General features: G+C 43.2%; 1 protein-coding gene across 13 annotated transcripts in view; it reads right to left on the bottom strand.

Annotated features, from left to right (window-relative positions):
* ERBB4 (erb-b2 receptor tyrosine kinase 4) overlaps positions 1-21,353 on the bottom strand; it is a 581,012-nt gene that overhangs the window by 298,251 nt on the left and 261,408 nt on the right. Inside the window, exon 1 of one of the 13 annotated variants that reach the window (XM_083841518.1) lies at positions 4,824-8,606. The exons of the other annotated variants lie outside the window; for them this stretch is intronic. Coding sequence (XP_083697644.1) covers positions 4,824-4,874 — 51 coding nt within the window. The 5' untranslated portion in view covers positions 4,875-8,606. Of the gene's footprint in view, positions 1-4,823; positions 8,607-21,353 lie in introns of those variants that run through there. 13 annotated transcript variants of the gene reach the window in all.

Genomic DNA, 21,353 nt, shown 5'->3' with positions numbered 1-21,353 from the left:
ACATTTTCATTTAAATTATAGGTAAGTTTATGGGGATGGAAGGCATTGGAAAATTTCTGCATAAAATTATTTCTCTCTCTTCAGGAACAAGACCAGAAAACATTGTTTGCTCTTGATATAAAAATTCTAAACATCATAAGCATTAGGATTCCAGAATAAATGGTAATTTTACCATCATATTACTGGGATTTTAAAATTTTATAATTTTATTATGGGGAACAGGTCAAGCGACCAGAGAGGGAAGAGGAACTGCACGTGATCAGGAGCAAAGAAGGACAGAATTTATGGTTCATAACAAGCCAGGAAAATTCAGGTAGCCATAATTCTGGCATTATCTATTTTTTGAGTGCTTGAGTTTGCAATCTTACTGCTTTATTTTTGTATCATTTTGTTCTTTTGTTTCTCTCTTTTTTTTTTTTTCTTAGAGCCTGGCGGGAAAAGTATAATACTCAATGTAAGATATAATTTCTTTCAATACTTATCACCAGCAAATGATTGGACCAGCAATTTCTTTCCACCGGCTTAATTAGAGGAAACATCTATATTTAATAATGCTCCTTACTGTACTGAACCACACACAATAGCTTGTTGAAGGAGAAAAAGCAGAGTGGTTATTGTCATAGCTAAGGATGGAAGAAAGGTTCAGACATTAAAGTCATCACAGAAACAATGTTATTAAACTGCGCAGGAATAATCTCAAAGGAGATCCCAGGTGATTGACAATGATAAAGTAATGCAGCAAGCTAAAAAGGCCCTTCTCTCTTCACCTGTTTTTTATTAATACCTTTATTACCTTTCCCTCAAAGACAGCTTTTCAAGAGCTATTATTGTACTTTGTGATAAATAAAGTTACCTACCCCCTAAATTGAGGGCAGTCACCCGTGCACCCCTCAGCTGGAAGCTGCCCTTCAGCAGGAGAGGTCCTGCAGCCAGATCCCCAAAAACCCTCCATCCATTCGTGACCCTGAGATGCTGAGAGCATCCGAGAGAGCCAGGCTGTATCCAAAACCCACAAAAACAGCAAAGTCTGGGCTGAGTGGACTGAATTTGGCCACTACTGCTTCAGACTACTTAACCCCACAGAGCACACCGGGGACATATCCTCCCCAGAAGGAGAGCATGGGGTTGAGTGGTCATTGAAGACCAGGCTTAAGCATACACAACGGAGACTACATCAGAATGCCAAAAACGGTGTTTCATACCTATTAATTACTTTGCAGTCTACAAAATATATAGAAAGTGTCAGCTGCTGTAAACTAGGACCATCAAAGGTCAGATTATCATGAAATCATTAAGGCAACACTGCTTTCGGTTAGCATATAATTGCTGAACCTAAGCATACTCCATATAACCAATAGGAAAATGAATTATTTAAATACTCTTAACAAATAGTATTACCATTTTAATTACATTAGTATTAATTTAACTCTAAAAAGTGCCTTAGGATTTTGCAGAATTAAATTTTGTTTCTCTTGAGTTTTTACAGATTTCAGAGCTTCTACAGGACATATATGTATGTGTATATATATAGCTTTTATATGTATTTACACATATATATTTATATATGTTTTTTAAAAAGTGTGGTTTTATTTCTGCAGGATTTCTTATCTTCAGATATTTTGGGTGTCTAAAAATGCAATCCTTTGGTAGTTTCCTCACTGAACTGCACGCTGCTGCGAGACAAGAAAAATCCTGGATAAAAATGACAGCTTTTTCTCACTTGAGCAAACCCAGCTCTCATTCTCACAGCACCCTGCCTGACTTTAAGGCTAAATAGGCAGGTATAATATCAAGTTGAAGTTGCAGGCATTTCTGGCTCCAAAGGATTTTTTTTTCTTTTTACCCAATTCTCTTCTAACTTGTAGCAACCAGTGCATTTGAAAGCCAACTGGGAAAACAGAAAATGGTAGGTCAGGACGTTTTACTTCTGCAGATGTAATGCGAGCACATATTCAGTACACTCGGTGCCAGCCCCGTGTCCATACATGCCGTTTCCTAGATAACTGTAAGATTCCAGAAGATGCAGCCAGACAACTGCTCTCTCCATATTGCTCCACAGCCTCCATTTACCCCATTATTTTTAGCTAGTTTTGATCCTCCCTCTTTTCTCATGTGGCCCTTGACAGAAGAAGTGCTTTGATTTCTAATAGCTCTTTGTTCACAGCTTCTCTGAATTTCGGTTGCCTTCTTGTATGGTCCCACTAGTTGAGGGCTCTGTTCGCCCTGTGCTTTGCTTCCTGGCCCAATCTTCCCAAACTGAGACTCCCTACCAGATGCACCACAGATACCTCTTAGGCCTCCAAAATTTCTCACTGAATGAATAAAACCATTCTATTTTACTGAATTGAATTCATTCAATAAATCTATGTATTGACTACATATATTTGGAGAGCATTAAGTTGAACGGTGTAAGTCCTGACTCTTGGAAGTCAATAAAAATCATTTCATAGGCTTCAGATTGTGCCCTTAATTGGCCAGGTCTTCTCCCCCCACAAAAAAATTTGATCATATAACAACCTTGCATAGATATTTCCAGGAGGTCTTCAAAACAGACTCTTCTTTCCCTTATAACCATGAGATATGACTGGTGCAGTGCAGACTGCAGAATGAACTTCACAAGCTCTAACATTTGGGAAAGTTTATATATGTAACTTTACAACCAGCCGAACACTGGCATGTTTGGTTGTCTGCTCATCTGAAACACTGCGTGTATCTGAGCGTGAGCGCTTGTGCACATTGCACTTGATACTTTCGAAGTCCTACATGCTGGGGGCAGAAGTGGCTCGTGTTTAGCTCTGTAACTCACAGATGCAGCAATGTATTCACAGTATTTCTCCTAACAGGTTTCCATGGATGGTTGACCTTTCAGCTGAATACTTTGACATCCCACTTTCCCCATATTTGTTATAATACTTTTCTATCCCCATTTGACCCTGGCAGTCCATGAATATTTGATACTAAATTAAAGCATTACAAACCAAGAGATAAATTCTGTTCAGGATGCAACCCTTGCAGCCCTTAATTACATTTGCCAGTGTGAATGTCATTGCAAGAGCTCTTGGCTTTGGCTATTGTTGAACCAGAGCTTGAGAAAGAAAGGCACTGTCACCTGCCCACACCTTCCCAATACCAAAGGTTTTTTAATTTACTTGACATTTGCTTGTGTGCCAGCACTTTCCTTTAGTTTGAACTGCTCCCAAGTACACGCAGCAATTAATACACAATTTGGGGTCTTGTTTTGCTAACTAAACGAGCCCAGCTTAGCCCTTCTAGTCTCTTCTTTGAGAGGCTCTCTATTCCATTCAATCAGCCAAGTAGCTCATCTCCCTGATTCTCTATTCCCCATCTATGAAAAAGAATTCACGACGTATCCACTGCTTAAAATTGCCTCTTTTTTTCCCTCTCTCTTGTCCATTTAGGCTGTAAAAGGGAAAGATCTGTGTCATATGACGTCCTTACACTACATAATTAAATTCTTAGCTGAAAATAAGTTGCAAAGTCAGGAGTAAAACATGAATTATCAGTAGTTACAGAAAAAGAGTCGTGATCTTTGCAAGTCAATGCTTAAAGCTCAGTAAAATGAGCTGGAAAGTGGCAGTTCCATATAAGCATTTATGTCAAATTATTCATTAAAACAGAGCCTACCATGATGCCTGCACACCCCGTACTACAAATGCTAGCAATTCTGCAATTTCCAGTGGAAATTCATTGGCTTTCCCATCTTGTCTTTCTAGCCCTTCATGTTGGGCTCATGTGGAGCCCAAAGAGTAAGATCAGCCTGTCTCACCAGCATTTAAAAATATTATCAAAGTGGTACAAATGGTAATCCGTGACTCCAGTAACCCAAAAGACCAGATTCACAGCAAATTTCAGGGAACAAAAAACTGACCCCCTGGCTCTCGACACAGCACTGTAATCTAAGGGATAACATCTGCTGAGAAGCTTCACTATAGCAGCCTTTGCCACTCTCATTGCAAATATTAGACTGAAGATACAGATGAGATACAAAGATCTGGAAGACACTGGAGGCTAAACCTCCAGCTCATTCTTGCATCATTTCACATTCTGCTGTTTCCAGCACGGCAATCTGCATTTTCCTTTTCCATGCAGGAGACAAAGTTAATTCACAGGATGCCTACAAATTAACACTTGTCCTTTACTTTAACTGTTCTCGATGAGATATATAACTAAAGCTGAATCAATTAAAACAGACAGAACTCTAATAAAGCATAGCTCTAAGCCAGAATTTTATCATTCCTCCCCTAGGGACCAAGAAGTGGGGGGAGATACCTGAGGCCAAATTTACCTAATTGTTCCACAATAAATCCTTATGTTTAATCACAAGCTGCTTCAAAGGAACTCCCAATAGCTTTAATTAATTAGCTTCATGCTATGTCCTTTCATGGAACTGGAAATATTTCACCACTGCCATCTCTGCCAGCAAACCACCACTGTTTGGCACTGCAGGATACCTGCAGGACCGGGACTGGTTCAAGCGGACAATGGGATTACTCGTGTCTACACTGGTGTGCCTGCAAAGGGGAGCGCTACCGGATGGGTAGCTGGAAAAAGAGTTCCACTTGCTTTCACTGCTCCGCACAGCAGGCATTCTCCTTCTAGCAAAATTACGCCAGGATTAATTTCAACTGTACCTACAACACTGCATTTGTGTTTCAGTATTAGCAGTTACATGGCATGCCATTAGAAGGAAATGTTTTTCTTTCAGAGAAGCAACCAGGCTCAGGGCTGATCCAGAGAGCTCCTGAACTGCCGTGTAAAATCAGGAACTCCCTTGCCTATCCCCAACCCTTTGCTGCACTTACCAAGGCTGTAGCCAGCCGCTCCACAATGACATTTGTCTTCCTCAGCAGCATCTCATTCTCAAATTGGGTAGGAGGATGAAAAAATGTGTTAAGACCAGCTACAGCCACATTACTTCGGCTGAGGTTTTCAATAGGAAAAGAGTGGACCTGAATCTCCAGTACTGTGGGATGGAGGCATGAAGCATTGGCATGGACTGGAAAGTCTTTTCAAGGCAAAGGATGTGCTTAAATGCTTTCTCAGTTGAACACTGGGCTTGGGTTCAGCTGTGCCTTTAAAAACGTGCTCCAAACCACACAAGTCTTGGGGCCGTCCCTGCTCTGCAAGGTACATAACCACATGCAGCTGCTGCTGTTGTAACGCAGATGGAAATGTCTTCTTTTCTGCCTCAGGATGCCCTCCCTGGGTGATGTCAGCATGTCAAACTCCATCAGCCTTTCCAAGCTAACAGCATGTCGAAGGGAAAATGATTTAGTCGGAGTAGCAGCATCTTTGGGTAAAAAGTTGTGATACCTTTCTTTGAAGCTATGCTTTAACGCCGAACTCCAGCTGACTCCTGTTTTGGAGGCAAATGTCTCAGAAGACTGCCATGGTGCAGAGGTTTAGGGTTAGCCCTTCCTTGTATTGCCAATAGGCAACAAGAAAAAGGTTGAAGCAAAAAAAATGTCAGAGCCTTCCTTCTTTAATACCAAGATTCATTTGCATTTTGTATCTAACAGAGCTGACCTTAGCCTACCTGTAGTCCCTTTCCTGTCTGAACACACCTCCTGCTTTGTTGGGAAGCAACTTTTGGTGGAAGCCTGGAATGAGTCTGGATGGCAGCCCTGGCTTTAGGCTTGGAGCATCCCAAGTCGCACACTGCCAGAATCCAACTTGGCCTGTGCAGCAGCAGAACTACTGCTTTACTCCCTGAAAATTAACTATTAATCACAGCCTAGCACAGTGCATTGTTGTGGGTCATAATCAACCAGGCTCCAGGCCATGAGCATCAAGTTTTGCTACAGGTCAAGGTGTAAGCAAATTATCAGGGTCACAACTCTGCCTGAAGGCATGTTCAGAGCCTATATGATCAGCTCTAGAAATCACTGTGAAACATTCACCTCTCTAAACACACTAATCACACAAAATCAGGAGATAGTGAAGGACGATGAGGGTGCTGAATTGCTGCCTGCTCCTTGGCTCCCAACAGTTCCCCTGTTCAGCATGCTTAGAAATTTATGGAGACAAAGTACAGAACCCAGAAACTGCCAGATGAGGTTTAGGAAGCATGAACACAGACACCAGAAAGATGCTACACTGGCTATGTGTCTTCATCTTTTACAATTATTGACTGCCTTTCCTGGTCCTGCTTTTCTGAGCATTAGTAGGAATCTCTCTGCTAGCTGTTGAAGAGCTGATCGTGCATGGGGCTGCCAAAATTCTCCCTGCTCTGATTGAACTTTTCTCCTCAAACCATGACACCTGGCTAATCAGCATCATTTACATTTCCATATATATAACACTTGTTAGTTCTGAGGCACAGCTGAGAATGCATCTCCTTATCAAAGCTACTTATGTATGCAAGGAAACCCACTGCAAGGAAGGCAGGGGTAGGATAAGGAAGGAGGGGAAGAACATTGCCTTCTAGGTGGGCAAAAAGGCTGACGTGACAAATCTTCCCCCTTAATCAACTTATTTACTTTCCTGAAAACTCACGACGACAAAGTATCTGAATCTGAGCAGCTTAGGAGCTGATATCCCTCAGTGTCCATTGCAGTAAGTTATTGCCTGGCTCTGCTGGTGGAGATAGAGGTGATAGAGCTCCGTAACAAAGGATAAATGGTAATACCCACCATTTCTTTCCAGTCTGCAACCAAGCTGCTAGTCGGAGTGCTTAGATTAGGAAGTCACAGCTATTAAAATAAAATGGCTTTCTTCCTTTTTTATTCTCTCCCTAAGGTGAACAATAGCTATAAAAAAAGCCATAGATTTCCCAATAAATACTAAACCTGCTAGAATCAGATAACTGAGTTTATGCTAACTTCTAAAATACATTTTTTGGCAACAAATAGTCACTCAGATATCAATAAACATTGTGCACTTTATCATCACCCTGCTGGCATTTCAGCTGGCAAAAGAGCTGTTTATGTAATGCATCTTCAACTCCCAATTTCTACGTATCCTGCTGCTGCTATTCCCACCTTCTCCTCATCTCCGAGATGATTTTTGAATGGCACACGTGATGCTACTGAGACAACTCTGCTCCTTTGTACTTTCTCTGCACATCACTCAGCAAATAAGCTTCTGCTCATCATGTCACGGCTGCAGGCTGGGGAGAAAGTATTGGAAACTGTGAACAGTTCCTACCAGTCTGGAAATACTGATGTAACTAGGGATAACTCCATGATGTGGTTCCACTTCGGTAGCTAAGGATTTAATTACACACTCCAGAAGGACACAACCATTAGCATATCCACGAAATGCAGTATGTAGCCTTTTACGAGATGTCTGTAACTACTGCAAGGCGGGAAACACGTTTCAGGGAGTGGTGTGCAAGGGAAAAAGGAGGTGATGCCAATGCAACATCGAAGTAGCAAAAGGAGACGGGGATCATGATCCCTCCAGTCTGCAATGCTGCATGGAGCTCAGCACAGTAAAAAGGATGCAGTGAAAATGTTGATTAGAAACAGTGCACAGCATCTTTCTCAAAAAAACAAACTGATGCTTACAGAGATCGAGATGAGAATCCTCTTGTTTTGCATAATGCAGTCTATCAGCAGGGGAAAAGTGCTGGAAAACCTGTTTTGACCCTCTGTGGTGTAAATTCTGAACATCCCTTGAGGTTAGCAGCCACGCTGGCCATCCCCTGCTCACCGCCACAGCCGACAGCTTCCTTGCTGCCACACTTGACTCTGCCGAGTTGCAGCACGGCAGCTCCTGGCAGCAGCACAGAAGAACTGCACTGACTTCTGGTCTGCACTGGACCACCCCACAGTCTGGTGCCACGTGGCTGTCACCAAGAGGACGTGCTGTCTTAAGAGCCAGAAACGTGAAATTACTGAAGGCACTGGTGACTTACTTGCTGGGCAGGTACAGAGAAACAGGGACCCTCTACAAAGAGCAAAGCCGAGTGGCACTGACTTCTCTGCCCAGGTGGTCATTTTCACAGTCCTTGTCAGAACATAGTATCACCAGAAACTCTGCCTGTCTGACAAATGTGCTTGAAACCAGACAACAAAAGTTAAAAGGGACAGAGACTGAATAACACATACTTGTAACCCCTTAAGAAATCAGGCTGTAAAGGGGCTGGGTAAGGGAAGCAGAACTAGAGGCACAACAAATGTCTCTACCCATTTACTTTTCTCCCTCTTCATATGGCCAGAAGCCAACACGTACTGGAGTGAGCTGACTCAAGGTCGTTTATGGTCTTGACCTCCAGCTTGGAATGAAATTCAAGCAGCAGTGGTACCATGCTAACAATGCAGGAATATTAAACCCATAAACTGAATCTCCTTGGACAATGAGGATGACCAGTCCTGGAAAACTACTGCAAATAGATGCGGATGACCTGACTTGAGGCTTTAAGCAACTGACAATGTCAATGGTGATGCAATTACGTGATGGAGGTCATCCAGCTCTCCAGGCACTTCGGACAGCAGAAGGTTGCAGAAACCAGGCAGGGCCTGGAGGAGAAATACTTGGAAAGCAACAAGCACCTGCCTATAGTACACGCTGGAGTAGTGATGACATGGTGGCAAGACACACTCTTGTATCATCAAATGCATAAAAGCCCATCCACAAAATAACCTCTGGATCAGGAACAGCCCCAGGAGCCAGGGTGTCCCCAACCCTCAGCCTAATGCTTAAGGTGCAGCGGGGAAAGGTAAAGGCACTGAGGCTGAAAATGGCCCAACACCATAATGCAATGCTGGAGCCAAGGTGTCAGTGCAACAACTGAGTGGTTACTTCCAGCCTATGTCTGGCCCTTACATTCCTCAAATGCCAGATTTACTTGGATGCCTTCAAAACGTGTTGACTATAAAAAATGTCAGTGTGATTGACTGACCAGAAAAATGTAAATAAAAGAGCCCTAAATTGCATCATTTGGGTAAATATGTATTTATACAGTTTAGAAAGAAAAGCCTTGTTATTCAACTGTTGGACCGCAACAGCGACACAGGAGCTGTTCTGGTTTATAATGCAAATCATGTAATTTAGGACACGCATTATGTGTATTAAAAATGCAAAGTAAGATCCATGTGAAATGCTGTTAATTTGCAGTAGCCACTTTTCAAAGTATAATTTCTCAGGCATTTACATATTTTTTCAGTAAAAAAAATAAATTAAACAGTATTTAGAACATTTGCCATATCTCATTTGTTGGATCAAGATACTTTTGAGCTACAGAAACACAAAAATGGCAATAGAATCTGGTAAATTACTAATTTCCTGCTATTTTTTAAAATCAAATATAAATTAAATATAGGATCCTCATTTTCTAATAGGGCAAACATTTTCAATTACAAACAATCTGATTCCAATTGAATTATATGATCTTCTTTGCCAAATTCCAGCCCCTGGAATAATATTTACGGTGATAAAAGAGAGGCACGGAGCTTCCTGGAACAACATCCAGTAGCAAGAAACTTCAGTTCGAGGCAGAGTTGGGTGCTGCGGGTCAGCTCCAGACCAAGCAACCTCATGTGAGGACCACGGGGGACAAGGACTGGTTTTGACCTCCCTAATAGCAGGACTTGGTCCTAGCAGACATCTTGCAGTGGCTCCAAACCTTTGCTGTAATTTTGCATGGTTTGGCTCTGCTCCTTCCTCTCCCCATTGAAGGAGCTTCCAAACAGGATGAGCTGGAGGTGCACATAGCCATGCCATGCTGTGGCTGCATATTTTTCCTACAGTTACCTCAAAAACCTCTGAGCCTTTTCATGTCAGGGACACTCCCACTGCTGTCTCCTGCAGGGGTGGCGGTCTTCTCCTGTCCTACAGAAGTGGCAAGTTTAATCCCTACATTTGTAGATCCTTACACTTATCACAGAGATGCTTCTGAGGGATCCGGAGGTCTGCTCTGGGCTTCTCCTTGCAAATAAATAAATGGCCATCAGCTTTGTGAGGCTGCTCTCCCTGGTCTTGGGGGGAGTCTGAAGCTGGGGTGTTCCCCCAAAGGCAGCTTGCTAGCCACAGTGTGAGAAGGGGTGTCCAGAGAAAATAAAGGTCAAATAAGAGAAAATAGTAGGTTCCCACTACAACGCCTTTCCAGGTCATTACATTTAAGAACGTAATTTTTCATTGCCATAAAATGTGAAAACAATTCATATGAATAAAGTTTAAAGAGATTTTTTACTTTTGGATATTTTTCTTCTCTTTAATTTTGCTGGAATTGCTCACAACCACTCTTCTGAACAAGCTGGCTCGCCAGCCTGGGCATCTCCTGCCTGTAAGCCTCCTCTCGTAGCAAAACTGAAGGGCTGCGACTGTCAGGGCCCTCCCTGCACTCGCAAGCAGCCAGAGGCTGGTCCTTCTCCTGCGTGATACTAATTCCCTCAGCCTAGCTGGAGTATTGAAATGGGATCTCTGGGCCTGAGCTCTAACCCAGCTCTGCCGTAACCCAAGGCAAGCTGTTTTGGCTTCTGCCCCAAATTGCACGCTCTCTAATCCAAATCCTGCCGTACTCGCTGCAGAGCAAGGGAATCCACAGGCTTTAACAACGCTTGGATCGTGCCCAGTAATACTTGGGAGTACTCCTGGAGGTTATCACAGGGAAAGTATTATTTAAAACTAACTACTTTATTATTTTCCCAGCAGCACGTCGAACAATAACCCCTGAAGTGGTGAAGCCAAGCCATAGTCTTTGTCAGATTAACCTTCCTAGAGGCCTTCTAAAATCAATTGTAAATGTTAGCTCTGAAGGAGCAGGCAGATAAAAACCAGTTTCTATCCCCCCCCACTAACTTTCATTTCAAGTTGCAAAACCAATCCAGAGTCCCTTTACAAATCAGATCTGAAAAATGCTGCTTGATTATTTTTTAAAGAGCTCAAACTAGGTCACCAAAAATAGAGTCTCTAATGGGCTAAATGTGGAAAATGACTGCTCAAAATTAACAAGTTCCTGGGCTCCAGGACTACACAAAAGCTTTTTGAGTAGATTGCTTGCAACTACACAAACTGTATCCTCTGCCACACATGGCAGAAGCCCAGCCTGCCAGATGCTAAGTGATCGTTTTCGCAAAACATAAAGCAGTTTTCAAAAAACCATGAAGGAATTTTTATTCTTAGAAAATATCTCTCTAGCCTCTTTCCCCTTCACGAGGAAGCATTTTACCAGCGCCGGTCCTGAGGCTGGCTGCCTGGGCCACCGCAGGGCAGAGGCTTGTGGCTCCCACTGCTGCTCCCAGACTGCTCTCAAACGCATGGCAGGAGACAGCTTTTGGCCCCTGGCATGACAGACCCTCCAGGTTTCCCTAAGAACACCACTTCCCAGGCAGCAAGAGGTCATCGGGGACAATTTTGCAGAGCAGCTCTAAACAGAAGCCCCCGTAAAACGGTTAGCAAGCCCTTCAACATCACTTTGACTCCTTGCAGCCTTGACTTTGTCCCCATGCTTACACCCTACATTATTTTCAAGAGCAATGAAGAAATAGGAAATGTCCTGCTCTGGGGACAACCTCTGGCCTCCATTTTGCTAGCACCCCTGTGGTGGTGCACCGCATCTGCAAACCTCCCAGGTTGTCTGTCTCTATTCTAATCTGATGTAATGCAGAAAGGGATGATAAGGACCCTCAAATTCCCAGCGCTTGAAGCTCTAATAAGGAAAAAACGTTATGTACCCTGACTGCTTACTCCCAGGAACCTTCCATCTTTTGAACAAACACTTCCACGGATAAAAGCAAGTCCTGCCAAGTTAATGGAAACAGCAAACACCCTTCTGGGAAGTACACACAGGCCTCAGCAGTAAATAGATGTGCTCATGTTTTGGCCATGAGTCACCCTCTGCACAAAGCTCCTCAAAAATCGATCAAAGATGAGGACAGTCTTCCTTCAGGAAGAGCCCGGGTTAGACACACGTTTTGGAGAGACTGTCTAGCAAGGCCAGAAAGCCAGGAAGCTGCAGTGGTACTTCATGGCCCCACCTTTGCCAAATAGTCAAAACATTGAGTCTCTGTTTGCCTGTTTCTTCTCTTAACATGAGAACTTGGTATAACAGCCTAAACCCTTGGATAAGGGATGCTTCAACACATAGCAAACAGGATCGTGACTTCTGCACGGCCCACCTGTACAGAGGATCTGACTTGGAGGCTCTCAAGGCTGGGCTTACTCACTCAAGAGCACAAGTGGGGCTGATCTGGTTTGTGCTGCATTTTGTTTTTGCTGTACTTGCCTTCTACGGGACTGCATCTGTCACAGAAATGTCACTTTCCTGCAGATAGACTGACCTTTGAAAAAAAGTGAAGCATTTCAAAAAATATATAAAAATCTCTGATTAAAGCCCAACCATATGTTTCAGAGAACTCCATCTCTTCAGATTTTCCACCTACACAGTGAACACCTTACTGCACTTGTCCTCTTGCATTACGCTCCGTGACATGATGGAACAAGACATCGATAACAGCATGATGTGAAGTGTAAAACAAAATGAGAAAGCTCTAAACGCATCTTTCTTTCAAAAGGCTTTTGTATGTAGAAAGTGGTGAGCTCAGGGTACTGAAATGCAGAGCGGTTTCCCACCTCTGGGTAGGTGGCATGAAAACAAACCGGGGAAGCAATGAGAAAAATTTGGTGCCCCCTGCTCTCAGCGTGGGGGTGGAACAAAGTGGCAGACTCGGGTGTTACCCAAGGGTGAGCCCAAATGACCCCGTGTACGAGCAAGCTGGCAGCTGGTCTCGGGTTGTAGGCAAGGAATAAGGCACACATTTATCTGCTTGCTCCTGCTGCTGGTATCTACACGCGACATCCCAGCCGGGAGGAAGGCTGCAGGACAGTGGCCACGGGTTGGTGTGGGCTCTTGCAGCTGGCGGTGGAAAAGGACAGGGACGTGGGTGGGTGAGACTTGCCTTGTTCTTTTTATAACAGCTATGAAATTAGAAAGGCACTGGAAAAATAAAATGGTTTTGCTATTGTTTTGAAGGCCCATCATCCTAAATTGATGCCTGTTAGCTCACATTGCAATTTTATCTTTAACTAGGTCAGTAGAAATACTGTGTTATTAAAATTACAGAGACGTTCAGACACTTTTGTCTTCAATCCCTGCAGTACTGTCAGCTGTCTCTCGCTGCACAGGGTGTAGGAGTCCAGACAGTTTCCCCCCAGTAAACATCAGTGTGGCTTTCCAGTGTGGGCAGCACCCTGCAGAGCTCTGCAGAAATTCATGAAGGGTTAGTGTGATACATTTCCATCAAAAATGTCTGTGGGATTAACATAGTTTACACTGTAGGCATTAGTGTCACTTCAGCATACTTGCATACGTATGTGAGTACAGTTCAGCTGGCATTCATTTTCTGTACGTGGCTGTAGGAGTTTGTACAGGGGTAGATTAATTTCTACAGAACCAGAGCCTGAAGTCTCTTCAGGCAAATCGCCCACTGGACTCAGGGAAAGGACAGCCTGCATTGCAAGTGCTGTCATCTTAAGATTTTTGCTCAAAGACCCCTCTGTCTTTCTATGAAACTGCTACCTTTCAACATAGAGTAACTGTGACATCCTTGTTACCATACAGAACTCCTTAAGCTTTATAAGCAACAAGCAGTCGTAGCTGCAATACAGTAGGAAGGCGGATGAAGGGGATTGGGTGAAGATTCAAGCTTCAGTCATTAGGGCATGGTGGGAGAGAACTCAAATTGCCCCAGCCTCAGGTCTTTGCCTTCTCTTCTCCCACCTTCCAAACAGCGTTTCCCTTCCCTTAGCTAAAGGCCCCTTTGCATCTTCCACTGAATGGCTTTGTACAAAAGTAGCAGCTGAAAACCTCGATGCATACTCTTGTGGCACAAGGAGGGGAGCCCAAGATCCTCACTGAAGCTTCAGCAAAAATCCCAGATTTATACTCTGCTTTTACAATGCTAGTTCTACAAAGCATCACCGTGCTCAGGCTCCCAGCCTGCTGTACCCAGGCACTGCTACTAAAGAGGAAGATGGGCTGGAGTTTTGCCAGCCAGAGTACACAGTTCACCTGGTAATTCCACACATGGACGTTAAACTGGTTATAAATAACTAAATTTTACAGGGACCTAAAATCAGGAATTATGACTCATATTGCTCCTAGATTGCACATGAGGACTGAGACTTCAGGTGGGGACCCACAAACGTGTCATGGTGCCAGAACTGCTCATGAGACACTGGGTATGGCAAATTTTAATGATTACTCAATTTGTCAACTAGATTAAAAATTAGCAGATTCTCTTTTGCCCGTAAGTAGATCTCCTGGCTCCTGCTGCAGAGGCGAGCAGAGGGCTTTAGGAGAGGCAGAGCCTAAGAGGCCGGTCTGGCACCTCTTGCTGGGAGGGATGGGGTGGCCAGGACGGAGCTGGTGACCACCAAATGCCTTCCAGCCACGTCCACAGTCAGCGCTGTGAAAGCAAGTTATTTCTAGCGCCGGAGACTTGAAGCATGCAAGCTTTTACCATATGGCAACGCTGACAAGGGCTCGCTGAACAACCTTCTCTCCTCTTGTGACTCCTTCCCTGACAGCTGTACAATGAAGCTGCACTTTCAACTCTCAAAAAAGAGACACGGGGAGAGCGTCAGTGCTTTCATTAGCCATTTTACTCGCAGGAATACTCATCAAGAGCTGCACAGGCAGTTCTGAACTCGGGCAAAGCATGCCCTCTCCATAAAAGAGTAAATAAATTCGCTTTTCCATCAATGCCTCTTGTTTTCCTGCTTTACAAAGAGTAGTTGTTCATTACTCAAACTGCTTTGTGCATTAGTCAGTGAAGTTCCAAACATTAAATTCTGCTCAGGAGTAAGAAAAATGCCGCCCAGATAACTTTTCTTTTGCAGCCTCTATTGTCAGAACAGAAATGTTCTTTCAAGGCGCAGGCATTACAGCACGGTCCCATCTCCCTGCAACAACAATCCGCACGCTGCAAGGTCTGTATCCATTTCTCATCGCTGCCATCATTAACCTCGAGCAGATCATTAGATAAAAAAAATACCAGCATCCCCAACACCTGCATGTTGCTGACACACAACAGACATCCGCGTCCTTTTCTAGACAGCAGTACAACATCTTCCTTTCTAATGCAAACTTCCACCCACCCACATACCACACATAATGACTCAAAAGCAAAGGCACCGGATTAATTATGCCTCTGATGTTCTACATTTTTTGTTCTCACCATTATCCAATTCAAAAGATTGGCATCCCTAAATTCGCAAAAAGCTTCTTTCAGGGGATGGCTGCGTCTGTCAGATGGCGGGTGACAGAGAAACGCCACGGATGCCAAAAGAGCCACACGGAGATGTTCCCCCGCAAGATCAAGCCCCGTGGCTTCACGTAATCCGTTCAAGCAGATTTCTACTGAATGCATTTTTGTTAAACTTTTGTTAAACTGTTTGTTCTCCATTTTCTTTCTGCCTTTAGAAACCTGATTGCTCCAAGATTAGGACCAAAAGTGCATGAACCGCCTGTAAGTCTCTTTAGCAGTGTAGAATATAAAGACAGCATGTTTCTGTTTAAAGGGATGATGAAGTAGGCAAGATCAGGTCCCTTTATGGCATCCCTTTAAAAGCAAAATAACCGAAAAACTGAAAAAGTGATTTTTTTAAATTAAGGTGAAAATTATCTCTGAAACATGTAAACAGATACAAAAAAAAAATATATATATAAAGCTTTCTTCTCTTTAGCAAAGAAGCTTCTGCTTTCATGCTTTCACTGCGGGCTCTAATTTTTTAATATAAATAACAGCCAATTCAGTCTTGGTGCTGAACCATTTGGGGCTTCAGTTCTTATCAGAGGTTAATTTTGGAGTTTTGCCATCATTTTGCTGTATCTACAGTTTATCTGATTTTATCGACTCCTTTAATTAAAGTGATTCGCCGCATAATGCTAATTGATTTTGTGATAGAACAATTAATAGCAATTAATTCATTTTTGTAGTAATTAGCAGATGTAATTTTCCTCCAGCTGTCATTTTCTGCCTCTCAGAAGCCATGCCCTTAGGGCAGGAGAGGTAAAACAGCGAAGTTTCTTTATCCAGATGTCCACAGAGGAAGCAAATCTCTTCCCCTCATCCGAGCGCCTTTTGTGAGCACTCTTTGGTATTCTGATCACTCCTGCATCATCCACAAATATTATCTGTGTTTCTATCCAGTGCTCATCAGGCAAGTTTCCCAACCTCTCTCTGAAAGAAATGGAGAGGTTTTCAGTAGATGCGTTGCCCAGGAACTGCTAAGACACTGCATTTTAATTACCCACTCTTAAACTATAATCATTTGCCTATTGAGAAAATCATACACGCGCTATAAAATGAAGGTAATTTTCCCCCTGCTCCAAGCATCTTTCTCTCTCCCTGCCCTTCACTTCAGTATATGCACTGTAAGTCACGGATGAAGCAAGCATCGCTATTAAGCACGTCAGGATTCTCCTGAAGAGAGACCCTACCGTGCAAACTCATGTCAAGTGCTTCTTATGGGCCTAAGACTACATGTTCACCGGTGTCTTATTTTCAGAGTGAACTCCCCAGTCCCATGCCAAATAACCTATAACTTAGAGTTGAACTCAAGCTTCTTGCTCGCTTTTGGCAACAAGAGCTGCATACCCCGTGTACTTGCACGCGCATGTGAGCAAGGCAGGAGGAGATGTGCTTGCACCTGTCACGATGCCCAGCGCGAATAATATTCAAAAGCCATTTTGTTGGTACCTGTGGACCCTGATGCACTGCACTACAAAAATTTCTAAAACTTGTAATGCACTGAAGAAGAAGGCAGGTGACCTGAAGGTGCCAAACAGCCCTTGACCCCTGCAGTCACCAGCAGAAGGAATTAAATGCACCACCAGGCCCCATGGCACTGCCAAAAAAACATTGAGAAAACACTGCGAAAAATGCTGCCCCAGAGGCTGTGCTGGGCTGTGAAGGATGGAGAATAAACAGAGCTGGCCCCACCAGCAGCTGCTTCTTTAGAGAGACCGGTGGGGTGGTTGTGGTCCCCTTACTGACAGCACCCACATCTGGCCCCCAGACCCATCTTTGACAAGCTACCTAAAAGCAAAGCAAATTAAATGACAAATTTAGGCATTTAGGTAAAATAATCTTCTACCCTGCACATTCCTCCTCCAAGATAAAACAGAAAGAAGCTCGTTATTTTCAGATTGTAGAAAACCTCAATCCCATCCCTCGTGTAGAACACTTTCTCCAGCACATTACTCCACAATTACACGGCAACTCGGTGCTTTAAAACATTAAGTAGGATAAAGCATAGCAACAAATTCACTACTGTGCAACTTCTTACTGCTTAATCAAATTATTTAAAGGAGATTTTATTCTTCTGCCACTTTTTTCCACACTTTTTTCTAGACAGTTTTAATAACCATGGCGAGCACTTCGCAGTTTTCAGAAGCTGATATCAACCCCCGTGCATACAGAGATGTTTTTAAAAGGCTGTTGTCTCCAGAAAACAACATGCTGTCTTCAGAATAGCTGCCTTGGTGTCTCAGTCAACTCCATTTTAACACACAAGAACTTGCAGCCCCAGGTGCTCAGCTACCATTTCATATGGGCAAAATTCAGAATTTGGGGCATGCAGATGTCCTAGCTGTAACCAGAAACCAGTACTACCAGTGTAATGTCGAAGACAGGATCAACACAAACCAGCTTAGATCCAGTTGCATGTGACCTCCCCGAAACAACCAAACAGGGGGGACAGGAGCCCAGCCTGCCCAGTGCAAAGAGACAGAGGCACCATCGGATGGAGGTGCTGACCACCCAGCTGGCACCAAGTGAGGGACACACAAGTTGGCGAGGGCAATCGTGCCTCTTAGCTCTCAGAAGACTAAATTGGGATTTTGGCATTGGACCGTCTACGTAAAAGACTGGTAGGGTGTGGGAATGCAGCAGGTATATAAGAGACAGGGAACTGAGGTGCTCCACGCACCGCTTCTTGATATTGCGCCCTACATCTAATGAAAGCCAGGAGATGACTAATTGGCTGTAATATGGCATTTGCAGTTCTCTCGCCTGCTGCACTGATTGCCGTGATTGAATGCCTGGTGTTTTAGAAAGGGCTCATTAAAAATAACTTATAAAGACATGTATTGCTCAAAGAGAGTGCCTAGAGTCTCCCTTTTTATAATCTCCATTACAACTGGAAATCTGGACTGTTACTGCCCTTCTATGCTTCTCTCTATGATGATATGTGACCACAGATTTTATTTCATCAATAGACTTTGTATCTTTGGAATGGAAGAGACACGCACATAGATACTGACATTTAGATAGATCTCTCTTCTATAGAAGACAAACATTTTCCTTTTAACTGTTCTCTCACCTTACCAATTAATTTTATTGCATATTTTTTGTATGTTCTAAGAATTTGTTTTCAAGCTTCTACTGTTTCATTTCCAGTGCAGACGTATTTCTATGTGTTGTCTAGATCTAGAGTTGCCTTTGCCCAATATTGTGAACTTTTGACACCACAAAGCTGAATTATAATTGCTCTGGACACTGTTTCTCATACCAACTCATTTCCTTCCACATACCTTATAAATTCCCTTTTTGACTGCTTTTCTCAGAATGCCTTTGTGTTTGTGTCCAGCTCTCTTGTGCCCACAGATGTCTCAAGAAGTTGTCCCCTTCAGAAAACCACTTGTTATCTTCAGAATAGCTGTCTTGGAGAACTTCATCCAGATTTATGGCAAAGGAATTCACAGCCCAAAGGATTTGCTTGCGATTTTAGATGAACAAAACCCCAAGCTCTGGGCACTTTTGAGTCACAACATCATGAAAGCAGACAGATTTATACAGAACTGAAAAATCCATTGCCCTTTGTGCCACAAGTTTCATATTCCTTCATTATGTGCATTGACTTTCTGCATAGGGGGGAGAAAAGGGCTCGAGCCTGGCACTGTGTGGTCTCTCAGCATTTTGCAGGGGGATGAACTATGATTTCACCTTCCAGTTTTGTAATTCTTTCTGCTCAGTTTTGATTCCATCCCAAATTTTTCTGCGAACAACAAGTATAAAACCTCTTCCCACTTTGTTACAGATTATGTAAAATAGTGCTAAAGTGATAGGAACCTCATACCCTGAAATTGCAGCAACCACGTCATGCGTATTTAGCCCAGAAATGACAGTTCCCCATTTCCTTAAGGAAGGAAAAGGCAGGGGAGATGGATTTCAAGCTCTGAGCCAAAAAAACTCCACTAAAAATCTAGCTTCTCAGCTGTGTCTCTCTCTCTCCCTTTTATCATTTTATTTACCTGATAACATTTATTTTCTACATTTTTTTTTTCTTTTGCAGTAATTTTGTAAACTCCAAAGGGAAAATGAATGTTTTGGTTGAACTCAGACTGAAATACTTCTGTCGAGCTGGATTGGACTACCCTGCTTCAGCTCAGTTCACCCCTAACTGACCAACGAGTTGCCTCATGGCATTTGTGATCCAGAGCTTTGCTAATTTTTATGCTGAACTTGCTACTCAGACAACATCGTGATGCAGCTGGTACCATCACACCTCACAACGCAATTTGTTTTGTCATTGTCAATATGCTTCTGTATGGGCATTTCATTTTGCCAAATTTCTGCATATTTTAATTTGTCGTCCCAATTCAGGATTACCATATATGTTGAGAGAGAAGAGGTTTCCCATTAGGCAGGAATACCAATGTTGCATTTAGCCTTGCAGCTAACACTGCCACTGTTAGTGGAGAAGTCTTCTGCTGCTGCTCAATATCTCATTATATCAAAATCGTTCGGCAATGCATACCTTAAAAAAATAAAAAAAATCACCCTTCCAAGATTGAAAGACCAAAGAACTGAAAGAAAAAAGCCATTTGGTGTTGCTGACCCTGCAGCTAGTGAAAATCAACACCAAGGTGATGGAAGGAGGAATGAGTTGTGACAAGATGAGAAAGTACCTCTCCCTTAGTTATAGGAGAAAATCTATGAAATGCCCAAGGAAATAAATAAAATCTGCTTCACGCAAGAATTATCAAGGGCTTATTATGTCAGAAAAAAGAATAATTCTCTCCTGCTTTCCTCCCCGTCTCCACCCTGACTGCCTAAAATACAGACACACAAACTAATGATGAACTGACCTGAAATGGAGGGCTTTTGGCCAGCTCAACAAACGGATGCATTTTAACTGCAGACTGACCCCAAATAAATCTTTCCTTATTTCAGTTTTTCAAACTAGTCTTTAATGAGATTACAGGAAACGAATGGACTTTAGAATCTTCCATCAAGCAGAAGCGACATGAAAAAAGGCATTAGGACAATAATACAGACAATGTGTCTTCTTCCCTTCACACAGCTTCCCGACCAAGATTCCTTACCAAAAATGTATAAATAAGCAACACAGCCATAATTACCATTGTTGGGCCTTACTCAGCTGTCCTTCTTCAAGAAGGCTCTCACCAAGTCACCAGGGAGCCCTGAGCAGGGGCCACGCAGACATTACCGAGTCTATACCACGCACTGGCAGAGAGGCGTTGCATCTTGAGAGAGTACATGAGGAAGACCAAGTTTTGCACCAGATTAGTTGAAATAGATCAAAATAATTAAAAAGAGCTAAAGGGAGAAAAGGATTGAAAGGAGTATAACCAGCCAATGCACTGGATGGCACACTATAGCTAGAGCAAAAGACAAAGGCAGGAGAGCTGTGACAGAAGAGGGAAATGCTACTAGCAAGCTTGGAAACATCACAAAATTCACACGTCCATAATTTATTCACCTTTTCAATGTTAAGATTTAGGTTTAATATTACCAGACAGCAACAAGTGAATGCCATTCATTTATTTATGCCACCCTTAAACACTGAGCTTAGCAGACTGATTTACAGAGGAAGTTTGACAGACTAAGTCACCTCTGTTCAAGGGAGAATGGACAAGCTTGAAGCCATCTTCTCTTGGGTTCCATTCCCCTGCCCATATGGGACCATTTAAAACACAGACTCTATATTGCAGTAGATGGTGTGAGGCATTTAAATCTACGTTTAAAGGCTCTGGAAAATGACTGAAAATTTAAGGAGCGGAACAACTTGAAAAGCTCCTGAATTTTACATTCAAGACTCAAAAGATTGACCAACCTACGTGAGCACTCCCGGCAGTGACCGGGGCCTCACCAGGCCAGCCGCATTATGAGAGCTTGTGCTTCAAAGGGCTATGCAATAACAACTCAGTGTACTTATATTTAATATACTGGAAATATATATATATACTGAAATACATACTGAAAATATATGCTAGAGTATACAGACACGGGGTGCTCCATGCCCCTTCCCCAGACCAGCGGCCCCATGCGAATCCAGCCCAGCCTTAGCCAACCTGCAGCACCTTTTTGCCGATCCCCTCGCAATTGCCTGGGTAGACCTCCAGCTCCAACCCAGCTCCC

This window comes from Anser anser (genome assembly GCF_964211835.1).
Source record: "Anser anser genome assembly, chromosome: 6".
Classification (NCBI taxonomy): Eukaryota; Metazoa; Chordata; class Aves; order Anseriformes; family Anatidae; genus Anser; species Anser anser.
The sequence above is the reverse complement of the archived record's forward strand: the minus strand, read 5'-3'. Positions and strand labels throughout refer to the sequence as shown.